This window comes from Hypanus sabinus, chromosome 1 (genome assembly GCF_030144855.1).
Source record: "Hypanus sabinus isolate sHypSab1 chromosome 1, sHypSab1.hap1, whole genome shotgun sequence".
In the NCBI taxonomy this organism is placed as follows: domain Eukaryota; kingdom Metazoa; phylum Chordata; class Chondrichthyes; order Myliobatiformes; family Dasyatidae; genus Hypanus; species Hypanus sabinus.
This window is the reverse complement of record NC_082706.1, coordinates 71,558,313-71,574,166: the sequence shown is the minus strand read 5'-3', so window position 1 is coordinate 71,574,166 and position 15,854 is coordinate 71,558,313. Positions and strand designations below refer to the sequence as shown.

Below are 15,854 nucleotides of genomic sequence, written 5' to 3'. Positions count from 1 at the left end.
CTGTGTGCCTTAGAATCGCTAAACACCTTAATCCTTAGAAAGAGAGGATATTTATCCTATACAGTAACTCCACATTTACAATATTGACACCTTCTTATTATAAATGCCACAAAAATTCTTTCTCTTTGATTATCTCTCATGCTCTTCATATACCTATTAAGCATCTTTCAATCTTGTTTCGATTTACCTTTGGTTTTCTCATACAAGTGTTGAGAACATCTGTTGCTGCAAAACAAAGCATCACACCAGATGCAAAACACAATAGCACCACATAATTGGGCTCAAAAATAACTACAGAATACGACCATTTGCCTTCTAACTGGGTTCTTTACAAATCAGTCATTGCCCACGAAAGCACATTCCTAATTTTGGTCCCCGTTTGGATAGGACTATTGAAAAGAAAAATAAATCAGGATGCCAACAGCCATAAACAATTCAGTCTACAACTATACTCTTTCATTTTCTACATTTTGATCTCCTAAATGATTCCTAGGACATTGAATCTGAGATGTTAAATTAAACTATGATTGTTCCAAAACATTATACTCGCAAGTTAGTCAATGAGGAAAACTACCTTAGGCATCATTGTTAAGAAACTTTGAATATTCTGAAATTAGCTATTGTTGATCTCAACGACTGTCAGGTACTGTCAAGTTAGTGTTTGAAAGCCAACTCTTAACAGTTACAAATTTCTCTTTTTGTTCACATAGCACAACGCAGGGTGCCACAGTAGCGTAGCACAGCACAATACTATTAGAGCTCAGGGTGTCAGAGTTCGGAGTTCAATTCCATGCCATCTGTAAGATGTTTGTATCCCATGACCACATGGGTTTCCTCCCACAGTCCAAAGGCATACTGGTCAGTAGGTTAATTGGTCATTGTAAATTGTCCTGGGATTAGGCTACGGTTAAATAGGTGGGTTACAGGGGGCATGGCTCATTGGGCTGGAAGGGCCTGCTCTGTGCTGTAACTTTAAACAAATAAATGAAAATAAAAAAATAAATAAAACATATGGACGGTTTAAAATATTTCTGCTGGCAAAAATAAACATCTAATTATCACTGATAGATTCAGCATCTATTTCAACTATAGTGTGATTGGATTTTACTAAATGCAGTTTCTGACTGGAAATAGCACGTTACTAAAGAAAACTGCTCACAAATTAACCTGTAAAATGCTCTACTGGAAACTTACCTTGGGAAATAAGATACCAATCCATTGAGGTTAAAGATACCAATAACTCAAATTACGACATACAGTATATAGAACAATAATTAACAGGTTGTTTTGGACTTTGTTTTCACTGCCCTGTGTGTTTTGTAAACAGTCAAGAGAATTCACTGGCATCACAAAAATATATTGGTCTCTGACTTGATGCTCAGGATGTGCCATTAAGACCACTAACACAAGTCGGCCAGGATCCTGGTTGAAAATGATGCTCTCCCCACTGCCGAGTGTGTCTGCACCAGGAACAAAGATTGTTTGCTGTGAGAGCACCAGACAGCCAGGATTTGTGGCAGAGGAGAACGGAGTCGAGGGTATTCTAAAACAGTGGACAATATACTATACCTGCCAATGTACCAAGAGGTCTATAACAAATCGGCACGAAGCAGGTACAAGAAAATAAGGCAAATGAGAACCATGTCACCTTGACTTTGTTTCACTCTTATTCATTGATAAGCCATTTCAGTACCCAGGACATCATGACTAATAATATCATTTCTTTACAGACCATGTCTATCATTTGCTATTATTATAAAAATATAATATCAAAACAGTATCAGAATGTTATTAGTTCAGTGCTATTCACAATCACTGATTATGGCCTTACCTACAGTAACTTATTTACCTGCCTCACCAAGCAGCAATGCAGAGAAGAACCTACATTCAGTTAAGTGTTTTTACGTTGTAGATTCTGACATCTCTTTGAAAAGAATAGGCTTGTCAGCTATGGAAAGATGTTATCTGCCACTCATTACCCCAAAGCTGGATGTTGTCCAAGTTTTCTTGCGAGTTCTATTATTGTAAGAGTTTTTAAAAATAGAACTTTACACTGTGTATCAGTCTGCAAACAAGGCTTTACCAATGTGGACAAAAATAAATGGTCTGAGAACACTTCCATGGACAACAAAAGCTTTAATGAAGTTATTGATTTCTGTCAAACATATCCTAGAGAATTAAGTATCTCTCCTAGCACTGAGGGATCATCTCTCCACTGTTCACACGGCAGACAAGGAAAGACCAGTTTTGCCAGAGCCTCTTGATGTCATACTTCACCAAATGCTGCCTTCAGGATGAGGGCATTGACTGTTACTTTGCTTGCAATTCAAGACACATTTAAATCAGGGATGGCAAATTACCAGGAAAGCCCAAGCAAATAAATCACTGGCAACCTATGGCCCTATTGAATAATTTCCATCACTTTCCTGGTGTCACAGGACAGATTAGCTTGTTATATATCATCCTAGCATTGAGTTTATTTATGGTAGCAACTCAATCGCAACTGCAATTAGTATTTTCTTACTCATAACCAAATGGGGAATATTCTGCATCTCTTGTACATATTACATGGAAAATAAAAAGGCTGGAATCATTGAACAACTGAATAGAAGAGTTAAGAACCCAGTGCTGTAACAGGGATAATAAAGCCAGCCAATTTTTAAACCCTTATCTTTAAAAGATGTCTTAAATTTCCTCGTTAGAACTCCAGATCTTGTACAACATAATCAAAACCATTTGACAATTACGTAATTATATACTTCTCTTGATCACACTATTATGCTAAACCACATTGACAAACAAGTCCAATCACCGTTACTGATATTATACTACTAGATTACTACTAGATTAACTAGAAGCAGCAATTCAAATATATTAAAAACATCAACATAAGGGAATTTTACCCTAGCATGACAAGCTCATCTCAACATTTTTTTCAATGTCCATTAAAGAAGACCAGATTAAACAGTCGACACCACTGTCAGAAAATCCAACAAATCTATAACAATTAAAAAAGGAAGTGTGGTCTATTTTTAAATTAAAAAAAAAACACCAAATCATCAGTTGCACTTACTTCCTGAGAGCTATCATAGTCAATAAATTACTGCGAATTGTTGGAAATAGCTCTGACAAACAAAAGCACTAACCATAGAACCCATCTCAAGCTGATTTTGGTGGGGAAGTGTAACTACATTACATTCATAGCCACTTTAATGCCTCTAACCACAAAGTGCTGACAAAATAAATACCAGATACCAATGACATAAGGTTCTTTCATCCGCTACACTCTTCAAGTTCCAAAAATCAGTACCACTGATTTTTGTTTTGCCTGCAGCTCTTGTTAGGCTGTTCTCTGTTAATTATACAAAGTACAAAGGGGGAAAAGCTTCCCTTAGATTGGTATGAGAAAATGTCATTGAGGAACTTGGTATTATTTCAGATACAAAGTTAGCTGGAAACTTATCAATAGTAATCTAAAAATCTTTAAATTATTTGAATCACTTTCCAAACAGATGTTGAAGTTGTACAAGACATCGGTGAGGCCTTACTTGGAGAACTGTCTGCAGTTCTGGTCACTTACCTACAAGAAAGACATCAGTAAAATTGAAAGAGTACAGACAAAAGCTACAATGAGGTTGCTGGGACCTGAGGATCTAAGTTTCAGGTAGAGCTTGAATAGGTTATGACTTTATTCCATGGAGCGTAGGAGAATGAGGGGGAATTTGATAGCATACAAAATCATAAAGGGTAAGGGTAGGCTTTTTATACTGAGTTTGGGTAAGATTAGAACTAGAGGTCATGGGTTAAGAGTGAAAGGTGAAATATTTAAGGGGAACCTGCTGGGTAACTTCTAGAAGAAGCTGCCAACAGAAGTGATGGATGCAGGTTCTACTGCAACATTTAAAGGAAGTTTGGGTAACTACATGGATGGAAGGGGTAAGGAGGGCTATGTTCCAAATGTAGGTCAACAGAGCTAGGCAAAATAACATTTCGGCATGGACTAAATGGGCCGAAAGGTCTTTTTCTGTTCTGTAGATCTCTATGACTCTATAGTCATGTTGTAAAGAAGGTACAAGAAGATATGGAAAAATAGAACAAAGGTTTATATTTATTGTCATCTAAGTTCGTAGTATGCTAAGTCAACAAATGGTGATATCAAATCTTAAAATCCGTCGGTTATACATTGCCTTCTACACGTCAATGTATCTACAGCCTTTGGCCAAATGCAACATTAAAATGCAAGCTGGGTGGAGGACATCGATTTTATGTCCAGTAGAAGCTGATGTAGCACAAGCCTACTTACCACGAGTATTCGTAGCCATATCTGCCACTTTCTGAAAGGCATCCAAAAAAGCAGTAGCAGCTACCACAGTGGTCCTGGAATAGAAAAGAAAACCTAAGCATGGATTCCCGACCCAATAAACAAAGCTTCCAGAAAATACAACCCTATAAATAACAACACACATCGTATTCCTGCTCAAAATGTTGGGTATGCTCATTTCCCAAGACAAACAGAATACTTATTACTAAAAAACTTAGACCAGTTCTTATAATTACTATCAACGGGTAAAAGTGAACTGACAAGAAACAATGAAGGAAATGCAAGACCATAAGAAATGTAATCTACATTGAAAAGAAACTCCATGTTCTTCCAAAAAAATGTTAAACTTCTTATCTCTAAGAACCACACAAATTAGGAAGCCTGGGTTACCTTTTTTTTAAATTGTCATCCAGTGTCATAGATATAAAAGAATGTCTATGATGAACATTATATGTAAATTTCCAAAATTGTAATTGTAGAATAATTTTCAGTAACATGATAAGAATTGCAAACAGATTTACCCTTCATACAACTGCTAAGCAGATTGTTTATTAGGGAACAGGTGGCAGAACAAAAAGACACTGATTCTACAAGTATAGACTAGAACCAAAGCAAAGCACTTAAGTGAAAGGAAAGAACAGCAAGCCATAACACATTTTAATAAACTTTACTATTATATAACAAGCTATTAAACAAAGAAAAAAAACAAATCAATAGTTTTATTCAATTCTACAACACTTCCTGAAAATTATTTAAAATGGCACTTTTTGACACATCTGAATTTCTAATATTAATACATTGCAGAATTCATTCCTCCAACTCAAGTACATATTGTATATGAGAATATCGTCAATATTTCAGAAAGACTGAGCAGAAATTATGTATTAAATTACCATAATTAAAAATTAAGGGTATTCTTCTTTCAGGACATGTGGCAATTATGATACAGATCAATTTTCTGCAACACAATACAAGTATAAAGACAAAACACATCTACTCATGACTGTACAAACAAGAGAAAGATCTGCAGATGCTGGAAATCCAAGCAAAGCGCACAAAATGTTGGGAGGATCTCAGGCCAGGCAGCATTTACGGAAAAGAGTATAGCCAACGTTTCGGGCCGAGACCCTTCAACAGGACTGTAGAATAAAATATGAGGAATCAGAGACACAAGGTGGGGAGAGGGGAGGGAGAAACAAAAGCTGATAGATGAAACCGGGAGGGTGAAGTAAAGAGCTGGGAAGTTGATTGGTGAAAGAGATACAGGGCTGGAGAAGAGGTAACCTGATAAAAGGGGGCAGTAGGCCATGGAAGAAAGACGGGGATGAGCATCAAAGGAAAATGATTGGCAGATAAGGTGAGAGAGGGAAAAGGGAATGGGGAAATGGTGAAGGGGGGGGGGGGGGGCCCATTACCTGAACTTTGAGAAATCAATGTTCATGCCATCAGGTTGGAGAATACCTAAACAGACAATAAGGTGTTGCTCCTCCAACCTGAGAGTGATCTCATTACGACAGCAGAGGAGGCAATGGACTGACATGTCGGAATGGGAATGGGGTGGAATTAAAATGTGTGGCTGTGGGAAGATCCTGCATTTTCTTCAAAGGGGCTTCCCTTCCTCCACCATCAATGCCGCTTTCAACTGCTTCTTTACCATTTCGCACACATCTGCCCTCAAACCATCCTCCCACCACTTCACCAGGAACAGGGTTCCTCTTGAAAGCAGATCTTTCACCAGCTTGCTTTCTACAGGGATCACTCCCTACATGACTTCCTTGACTGATCCTCTCCACTGATCTTCCTCCTGACACTTATCCTTGCAACCAGAACAAGTGCTACACCTGCCCCTACAACACTTCCCTCACAACCATTCAGGGCCCAAAACAGTCCTTCCAGGTGAGGCAACACTTCACCTATGAGTCTGATGGTGTCATCTACTGTATCCAGTGCTCCTGGTGTGGCCTCCTGTATATCGGTGAGACCCGATGTAGATTGGGAGACTGCTTTGCTGAGCACCTATTCTCTGTCTGACAGAAAAACTGGGATCTCCAGTAGCTACCCATTTTAATTCCACTTTCCATTCCCATTCCGACAAGTCATGTCAGTCCATGGCCTCCTCTACTGTCAGTCTGAGGCCACACTCAGGATGGAAGAGTAGCACCTTATATTCTGTCTCAAAATTCTGATAATGACCCCTCCCCACCTTCACCATTCCCCATTCCATTTTCTCTCTCTCACCTTAGGCCCTTACTTGCCTATCACTTCCCTCTGGTGCCTCTCCCCCTTTTCTTTCTTTCATGGCCTTCTATCCTCTCCTAACAGATTCTCTGTTTTGCAGCTCTGGATCTCTTCCACCAATCAACCTCCCAGCTCTTTACCTCCCCCTCCCGGTTTCACCTATCACCTTGTTTCTCTCCCTCCCCTCCTAACTCTGATTCCTGCAACACACACAAAATGCTGGTGGAACACAGCAGGCCAGGCAGCATCTTCGTCAGGTCTAACTGAAAGAAAAGATAGTAAGAGATTTAAAAGTAGGAGGGGGAGGGAGAAATGCAAAATGATAGAAGACCGGAGTTGGAAAGGTGATTGGCAAAAGGGATACAGAGCTGAAGAAGGGAAAGGATCATGGGACGGGAGACCTAGGGAGAAAGAAAGGGGGAGGGGAGCACCAGAGGGAGATGGAGATCAGGCAGAGTGATGGGCAGAGACAAAACAAAAAGGGGAGGGGGGGGAAACAAATAAATCAGGGATGGAGTAAGAAGGGGAGGAGGGGCATTAACAGAAGTTAGATAAGTCAATGTTCATGCCATCAGGTTGGAGGCTACCCAGACGGTATATATGGTGTTGTTCCTCCAACCCGAGTGTGGCTTCACCTTGACAGTAGAGGAGGCCATGGATAGACATATCAGAATAGGAATGGGATGTGGAATTAAAATGTGTGGCCACTGGGAGATCCTGCTTTGTCTGGCGGACAGAGTGTAGGTGTTCAGCAAAATGGTCTCCCAGTCTGCGTTGGGTGTCACCAATATATAAAAGGCCGCACTGGGAGCACCGGCCGCAGTATACTACACCAGCTGACTCACAGGTGAAATGTCGCCTCACCTGGAAGGACTGTCTGGGGCCCTGAATGGTGGTGAGGGAGGAAGTGTAAGGGTAGGTGTAGCACTTGTTCCACTTACAAGGATAAGTGCCAGGAGGGAGATTGGTAGGGAGGGATGGGGGGGATGAATGGACAAGGGAGTCGCGTAGGGAGCCATCGCTGCGGAAAGCAGAAAGGGGGGGTAGGGAAAGATGTGCCTGGTAATGGGATCCCGTTGGAGGTGGCAGAAGTTACGGAGAATTATACGTTGGACCCAGAGGCTGGTGGGGTGGTAGGTGAGGACAAGGGGATACCCTATCCCGAGTGGTGTGGCGGAAGGATGGGGTGAGGGTAGACGTGCGGAAAATTGGAGAGATGCGTTTGAGAACAGAGTTGATGGTGGAAAAAGGGATGCCCCTTTGTTTAAAAAAGGAAGACATCTCTTTTGTCCTGGAATGAAAAGCCTCATCCTGAGAGCAGATGCAGCAGAGACGGAGGAATTGCGAAAAGGGAATGGCATTTTTGTAAGAGACAGGGTGGGAAGAGGAATAGTCCAGGTAGCTGTAAGAGTCAGCGGGTTTATAGTAGATATCAGTAGATAAGCCGTCTCCAGAGATGGAGACAGAAAGATCAAGAAAGGGTAGGGAGGTGACGGAAATGGACCAGGTAAATTTGAGGGCAGGGTGAAAGTTGGAGGCAAAGTTAGTGAAGTGAATGAGTGAATGCATGCAGGAGGCAGCACCAATGCAGTCGTTGATGTAGCGAAGGAAAAGAGGGGGACCGATACCCGTATAGATTTGGAACATGGACAACAAAGCCAACAAAAAGGCAGGCATAGCTGGGTGCCCATGGCTACACCCTTGGTTTGGAGGAAGTGGGAGGAGCCATAGGAGAAACTATTGAGAGTAAGAACTAATTCTGCTGGATGGAGGAGAGTGGTGGTAAAGGGGAATTGGTTAGGTCGGGAATCCAAAATGAAGTGGAGAGTTTTGGAACCTTCCTGGTGGGTGATGGAGGTATATAGAGACTGGACGTCCATGGTGAAAATAAGGGGGTGGGGGCCAGGGAACTTAAAATCATTGAAAAATTTCAAAGCGTGAGAAGTGTCACGAACATTGATGGGAAGGGATTGAACGAGGGGAACTAAAACAGTGTCAAGGTATGCAGAAATGAGTTCGGTGGGGCTGGAGGAAGCTGAGACAATGGGTCTACCTGGACAGGCAGGTTTGTGGATCTTGGGTAGGAGGTAGAAACGGGAAGTGTGGGGTGTGGGAACTATGAGGTTGGTGGCAGTGGATGGGAGATCCCCTGAGCTGATAAGGTTGGTGATGGTGTGGGAGACAGTGGCCTTGTGTTCCTTAGTGGGGTCATGATCTAGGGGTAAATAAGAGGAGGTATCAGAGAGTTGTCGCTATGCCTCGGCCAGGTAGAGGACAGTACGCCAGACAACAACAGCTCCCCCTTATCAGCGGGTTTTATAGTGAGGTTGGGATTGGTTCGGAGAGAGTGGAGAGCAGAGCGTTCGGAAGGAGTAAGGTTGGAATTGGAACAGTGTATGGTGAAGTTGAGATGGTTGATGTCCTGTCAGCAATTGGCAATAAAGAGATCCAGAGCAGGCAGAAGACCAGACTGGGCTGTCCATGAAGAGGAAGAGGGATGAAGACAGGAGAAGAGGTCATCGGTGGGGCTGGGAAAGTCCTTGCTGAAGAAGCAGGTTTGAAGACGGAGCCGGCAGAAGAAAAGTTCAGTATCATGGCAAACACAGAACTTGCTGAGGTGTGGGCGAAGGGGGACAAAGGTGAGCCCTTTACTGAGGACAGAGCGCTCTGCCTCAGAGAGTTGAAGGTCAGAGGGAATGGTAAAGACCCAGCACGGATGAGAGATGGGATCAGAGGGGGGCCGGGGGAGGCTGGTGGTGTCAGTGGAGTGGGGAGGGTTGGGGTGAGAGCAAGATGGAGCCTCTGAGGGCCCAGGAGCTGACAATGGGATCTGAAGGAGACGGGGTTGCAGAGTGGAGGAAGGGGAAGGGGAGCAGCTCATGAAGACCCGGCCTGGAGTTCAAGGCTGGAGTCGCAGTTGGAGGCTACGCAATCACTTTGAAGGTGTCCATGGTCGTTGGAGCCCACGTTGATGGTGCTGGAGTCCAGGTTTTGAATATGCCCTGGATTGCTGGGGCAGCCGAGATCGACGGCAGGGGCCAATCCATGGTCGTTGGAACCCGCGTTGATAGTGGAGTCCGGGTTTTGAATATGCCCTGGGTTGCTGGGGGAGCCGAGATTGACAGCCGGGGCAGTGATCCAAAGTTCATGCCTGCTGGTGGTGGAGCCAGCAGGCTCTGGGGTATGCAGATGGAAGATCTTGCAATCCTTGCAGGATGTGATAAAGTCAAAGAAACAGTGATTGCACAAATGGATCCAACAGAGGACAGGTCCATTACAAACAGAGAAAAAGGTGTCCCGGAAGCGTGGAAGGGATTGTGATAGGGACTCCAGGTACCTTCTCATGGCAGAGAGTGTCGCCCTCAGAGCTCGATGGGAGAAACATTGGGAGGCAGAGTCAATTAAATGTGAGTAACTCTGATTCCTTATCATATTTCTCTGGTCCTGGTGAAGGGTCTCAGCCCAAAATGTTGACTATACTCTTTTCCATAGATGCTGCTTAGCCTGACGAATTCCTCCAGCATTTTGTGTGTTACAGGTAGTCCCCAAGTTACTAACGTCCGACTTACGAACAACTCCTACTTATGAACCGAGAGAACACCGTATGCCATTTTAAGTCAGATTGCAATGCCATTTTAAGTCGTTGCCGTTGACAGTGTGTTGAGTGTGTACCTTTGTATTTGGCTTAAATTTTTTCTTATCAAGGTTCACCCTGACCCCTTTTCCGGTCGGCTGGTGGCACAGTGAGATCAGCACCAGGCTCGAGAATGGAGGTTCCAGAGTTTGATCCAGTGACAGACCACTCCCGAGCGCGCCAGGTTAATGTTGAGCTCGCAACTCGACCTCGTAAAAAAAAACACTGCCAATTCCAGTTTAAATTCCCACGCGGAATATTGAGGAGGATCAAATACCCACAGCCTCCACTTGTCCCATTTAACCTGTCTTAATGCAGTAGACTTTAGGACCTGGGGAATTCTGTGCGGTGGTCCTTAGGACCCAGCGGAGCTCGGGACCTGCCGCCCGCAGTGTTTCTGTTCCGTTGATGGGAAGCAATCACAATTGAAAATAAAGTGGAAATAATAAAGCCTTTTGAAAGAGGTGAAACTTCAATGGTCATTGGAAAAGCGTTAGGCTACAGTCGGTCAACAATCGGAACAATTTTTAAGATTAAAGGATAAAATGAGAATAATGGAGCATATGAAAGACTGTGCCCCGATGAAAGCTACAATTATTACTAAGCAATGCAGTGGTTTAATTATTGAAATAAGTATGTTTCTTCAGTTTTATATGCATAGAAAGGTAAAATATATACTATATACTAAGACAAACTTTTGACTAACTGATGCTAAATAATACCGGATGTACTTGTTCCGATTTACGTACAAATCCAACTTAAAAGACGGACTCAGGAACAGAATTTGTTTGCAACCCAGGGACTGCCTTTATTTATGACTGTACTTTGCCCTTGTAACCTTTCTGATCATTATGTTTATGATAAAGACCACAACCAACTGCCAAAGCATCCTTTGCTACAAGTTACCTTTTGCTGATAATGCGACAGATTCCCATCCTTACACAATTGGACTTGATGATACCTTGTGAACACCAGAATTACAAATGTACTTTCATTCATTTTATTGGCACATTTATTTCTTCCTGCATCTCAATAAATTTATTCTAAGCAGACATATTACCTTTGAACTACTCATGCAAAACAAAAAAGTTTTTTTTGTAAAAATGGTAACCTACCTTAGTTGGGACTGCAGCTTACCCGCTTTGCTAATGAAGTCTTCCCAGATTGGGTAACTCCCCTAAAGAATAAAAATATTGTTAAACACAACACACTGTAACAAACACATTTCTAACATAATGTGAACAGGCTAATTACTTTTCAGCATGATCAGAATACTTTGGGGAGAGAAACTATGTGTCAAATTGAAAGCAAACAGTGCAACACTGGTCAGAAGAAAACGGCTACAAATAGGCAAGGGAATTTAATGTAAAACTATTGCACCAAATTAGCACAATATCACATTGCTTACATGAAACAGGAATTTATTTTGCAACTGGCCTTCCTACTCCTAACCTGGGAGCAGTGAATACATTTTTAATTTTCCACATGATGAAAATGTTGAATACAAGCAATAGTCTCAACATAGCACACAAATACAATTTCGTTTGATAAGAGCAGGGCGTGGTGTAGTTGAAAGAGGTTTCTACTTAATATATATTAACTGTAAATAGTTGAAATTACTGTTTAATAAATCTGTATCCCTTACTGTACATTTGGAATAATGCTATTTCAGCAATCAGAAAAATGGTCTCTGGTCTGCTCTGGTCTTCGGTCTCCTAGCCCTAGGTCCAATGCTGTCGAGGCTCCTGACCCTACAGTCTCAGGTCTCTGGGTAATACAGTCTCCGAGCTCTAGATTCTGGGCCCTACTATCTCTGGTCATTGGTTCTGTTGTAATGTGAGTATTATTAAAAGTAAGTTAATACTAATCAGGAAGCTGTTGGTAGCATGAGGTGGGATCCGGGGTTGGCGGGGTTTTTACTTCCGTTCTTTTTACTCCCAGTGTGCATTGTATATAGTTCCTCCACTCATGCTGCACGAGGTACCTGGAAGCCTCTGTACTGTAAATATCATTTGCTGTCCCCGATAAAGATGCTCTTTTGGCCATCAAATTGTCGAATGGTCTCTTTGTAAAGTAGAAGTTACTACAACCCCCCTTCTCTTCCCCCATCCCAATTTCACTCTGCCTCCTCTTCCAGCTACCTATCACCTCTCTCATGATTCTGCCTTCTTCTACTACCCACAGTGCTTTCCCCTTACATTCCTCCTTCACCTTTCCTGCCTATCCCCTCCCTGCTTCCCCTCCCCCACTCCTTGATCTTTCCTCTGATTGGTTTTTCACCTGGCATCTACCAGCCTTCTCCTTCCCACCCTCCCCCCACCATCTTTATGGGGCCCCTGCTCCTCCTTCTTCAGTCCAGAGAAATCTGGTGGTGTTAAATCAACAATTAGATATATTTGGTAGTATTAATGAAGTGATTCAGTATATTCTGCTATAACATTCATGTCCATACCTGAAATCTCTCTAAATTTGCCTCCAAGATTCATAAATTACAAAATTACCAAGAAAGGAACCTTAGATCAAATAGGAACAAAAACTTCATAATGCAACCAAAATGGTATCCAAGATATGTCTGACTCTGGCAGTAAGGGGTCAGGAAATGTACAATGAGTCAAAAAACCTGTATTTCACAGTGCATCCATGAACATTGTTACTAATGTTGCAGTTGTCCACAAGCATAGCTGGGGTCTGTAGTCAAGAGGGTCTTCACAGTCAGCTGAATGAAATAGATCTAATCATACTTAGAAACTGTTGTCAGAGCCATTATAGCACAGAGAGACTGATTAATGTCACTGGTCCAGAAAATAAATTCTGTATTATATATTTGACCAGTACCTGCTGCACGTGGCAAGTGTCTATCAATTGCTTCTGCTTTATGTGTACTTTTGCCAACCAGAATGTGTAAGTATGCTGATAAGTTCCAGTCCCAAGTGTCAAGGGACCTTGCATAGCTAATACCAATACAAAATCCCGATTCAAGAAAGTTTAAAAAAAATTGACAGTCATCTGAGTTATGGATCCTAGCTTGGCCAACAGTGAACTCTGCCATTACCAACAATGTTTCAGGATCTCTTGGATGTCTCCACCATTCAGCAACATTTAATAGCAATTAAAGATTTAGGAAACAAATTTTAACAAATCTATTATTACGTTTAAACAAATTAAACACTTATAACATTTACATTCTCAATTCAACAAATCAAAGTGTACACTGCAGTTGTTTGAGGCCATTGAAATAAATGGGCTTGTTAACTGTGCACTGAGTGCTCCAATGTTCAGCTTCTTAAGAAGCCAACATCAGGTAAAAGCCCAAAAGAAAGGAGCCAATAATATCAAGACTTCTGCCTTAACGTGAGAGTCCAGTCTTGGTGGAAAATTCACAAAAATGTTGCCGGCAAATTCTGTCCAATGTGCTGCAAAGGAAATTGTTGGAGGAAAGTTGAACAAGTAAACCAGCACACACAGAGACAAAAGGGATTTGCCAGTTTCAGGAGAAGTCTACACATCAACACTGAGAGGTGGGGGGTTGCTGGTGGTGTAAAGAGGAAAGATAGCCAGCATTAGTGTTGGGGTGGCGTGGGAAAGGAGCTGATAGATGAGAAGTAGAACAAAATGGAGAACAGAATGTAAAAGGTGAACAGAGGAGGAGAGAACCTAGCACCTGCTGAATGGGGCAGGACCTGTCTCCCTTTCTTCACTTACTCATCCTTCCCTCCTCGTTTCAGCTCACCATCATTCTCCCCCTCATCAGTTCCACCTGTCACCTATCAACTCTTGTCCCACTTCTGCCCAATAATTAAATAAACACGGTATCTCCCACTTCCCCACTGTATCCCACCCACCCTGTTAAACATCCCAGTCATGATATAGGGCCTCAACCTGAATGCCAACACATCCCTTTTGCCTTCAGAATTCCTGACCTGCTGCTCAGTTTATCTTTTACCCCCGTTCCTTCAGCATTCTCATGTTTTCTAATGTGCTCATGGAAAATTACATTTTTCCACAGGCAAATTCTGCAGTGCTTTGGAGTCCAGGAATGCAGAGAGCAGGGTGTTTAAGGTTCATGTACAGAAATCACTAAGCAAAAAAAAACTAAAGAGGCTAATGGAATTTTGGGCATGTTTTCAAGTAGCTACATACAGTATGGGGGAGGGAGAAATTATGAACCCCTTTAGTTTTCTCTTCAGAACTAAGGGCTACATCTCAATGCAATGTTGGAAGAGATGCCTTATGATTTCATGAGAAAACATTTATGAAGGCAGTTCACATTCCCAAGATTACATTCTCAAGTACTGTACATGAGATGTGATGCAAATGATCTGTTAAAAATAATGAAATATATAGAAAGAAAAAATCAATAGAGGACAAGGCTTTTAGCTCAGGTCAGGAAAAAGGTCTTAACACAAAAATAATGAGCACATATATACACACACACACATGAAAGTCTGCAAATGCCCAAGGCATTCTACATATGAAGAGCAAGAGGATAAGACGTGAGAGAATAGGACCAATCAAGTGTGACAGTGGAAGTGTGTGTATGGAACTGGAGGAGACAGCAGAGGTACTCAATGAATACTTTGATTCAGTATTCACTACAGAAAAGGATCTTGGTGTTTGCAGGGATGATTTAGAGCGGATTGAAAAGCTTGAGCATATAGACATTAAGAAAGAGGATGTGCTGGAGCTTTTGGAAAGCATCAAGTTGGGTAAGTCTCCAGGACTGGACAAGCTGTACACCAGGCTACTGTGGAAGGCAAGGGAGGAGATTGCTGAGCCTCTGACAATGATCTTTGCATCATCAATGGGAACGGGAGAGGTTCCAGAGGATTGGAAGGTTGTGGATGTTGTTCTCCTATTCAAGAAAGGGAGTAGCCGAGGAAATTATAGACCAGTGAGTCTTACTTCAGTGGTTGGTAAGTTGATAGAAAAGATCCTGAGAGGCAGGATTTATGAACATTTGGAGAGGCATAATATGATTAGAAATAGTCAGCATGGCTTTGTCAAGTGCCTTACGAGCCTGATTCAATTTTTTGAGGATGTGACTAAACATGTTGATGAAGGAAGAGCAGTAGATTTCAGCACGGCATTTAATAAGATACCCCATGCAAGGCTTATTGAGAAAGTAAGGAGGCATGAGATCCAAGGGGGCATTGCTTTGTGTATCCAGAATTGGCTTGTCCACAGAAGGCAAAGAGTGGTTGTAGACGGGTCAAATTCTGCATGGAGGTCGGTCACCAGCGGTGTGCCTCAGATCTGTTCTGGGACCCCTTCTCTTTGTGGTTTTTATAAATGACCTGGATGAGGAAGTGGAGGGATGGGTTAGTAAATTTGCTGATGACACAGTTGGGGTGTTGTGGATAGTGTGGAGGGCTGTCAGAGGTTACAGCAGGACATTGGTAGGATGCAAAAACTGGGCAGAGAAGTGGCAGATGGAGTTCGACTCAGATAAGTGTCAGATGGATCATTTTGGTAAGTCAAATATGATGGCAGAATATAGTATTAATGGTAAGACTCTTGGTAATGTGGAGGATCATGGGATCCAAGTCCATAGGACACTCAAAGCTGCTGTGTAGGTTGACTCTTTGGTTAAGAAGGCACACAATGCATTGGCCTTCATCAACCATGGGATTGAGTTCAAAAGCCTAGAGGTAATGTTGCAGC

At 42.2% G+C, this 15,854-nt stretch overlaps 1 protein-coding gene across 12 annotated transcripts in view; it reads right to left on the bottom strand.

Annotated features, from left to right (window-relative positions):
* Positions 1 to 15,854, bottom strand: part of LOC132394572 (protein MTSS 1-like) — a 286,259-nt gene that overhangs the window by 247,533 nt on the left and 22,872 nt on the right. For 11 of the 12 annotated variants that reach the window (XM_059970935.1, XM_059970926.1, XM_059970960.1 and 8 more), the window contains exons 2-3: positions 11,309 to 11,370; positions 4,304 to 4,377 (exon numbers count right to left, since the gene is read on the bottom strand). The exons of the other annotated variant lie outside the window; for it this stretch is intronic. Coding sequence is in view for 10 of the 11 variants with exons in the window: in XM_059970960.1 (XP_059826943.1) it covers positions 4,304 to 4,377; positions 11,309 to 11,370 (136 nt within the window). In the remaining variant the exon portion in view is untranslated. The remainder of the gene's footprint in view (positions 1 to 4,303; positions 4,378 to 11,308; positions 11,371 to 15,854) is intronic. 12 annotated transcript variants of the gene reach the window in all.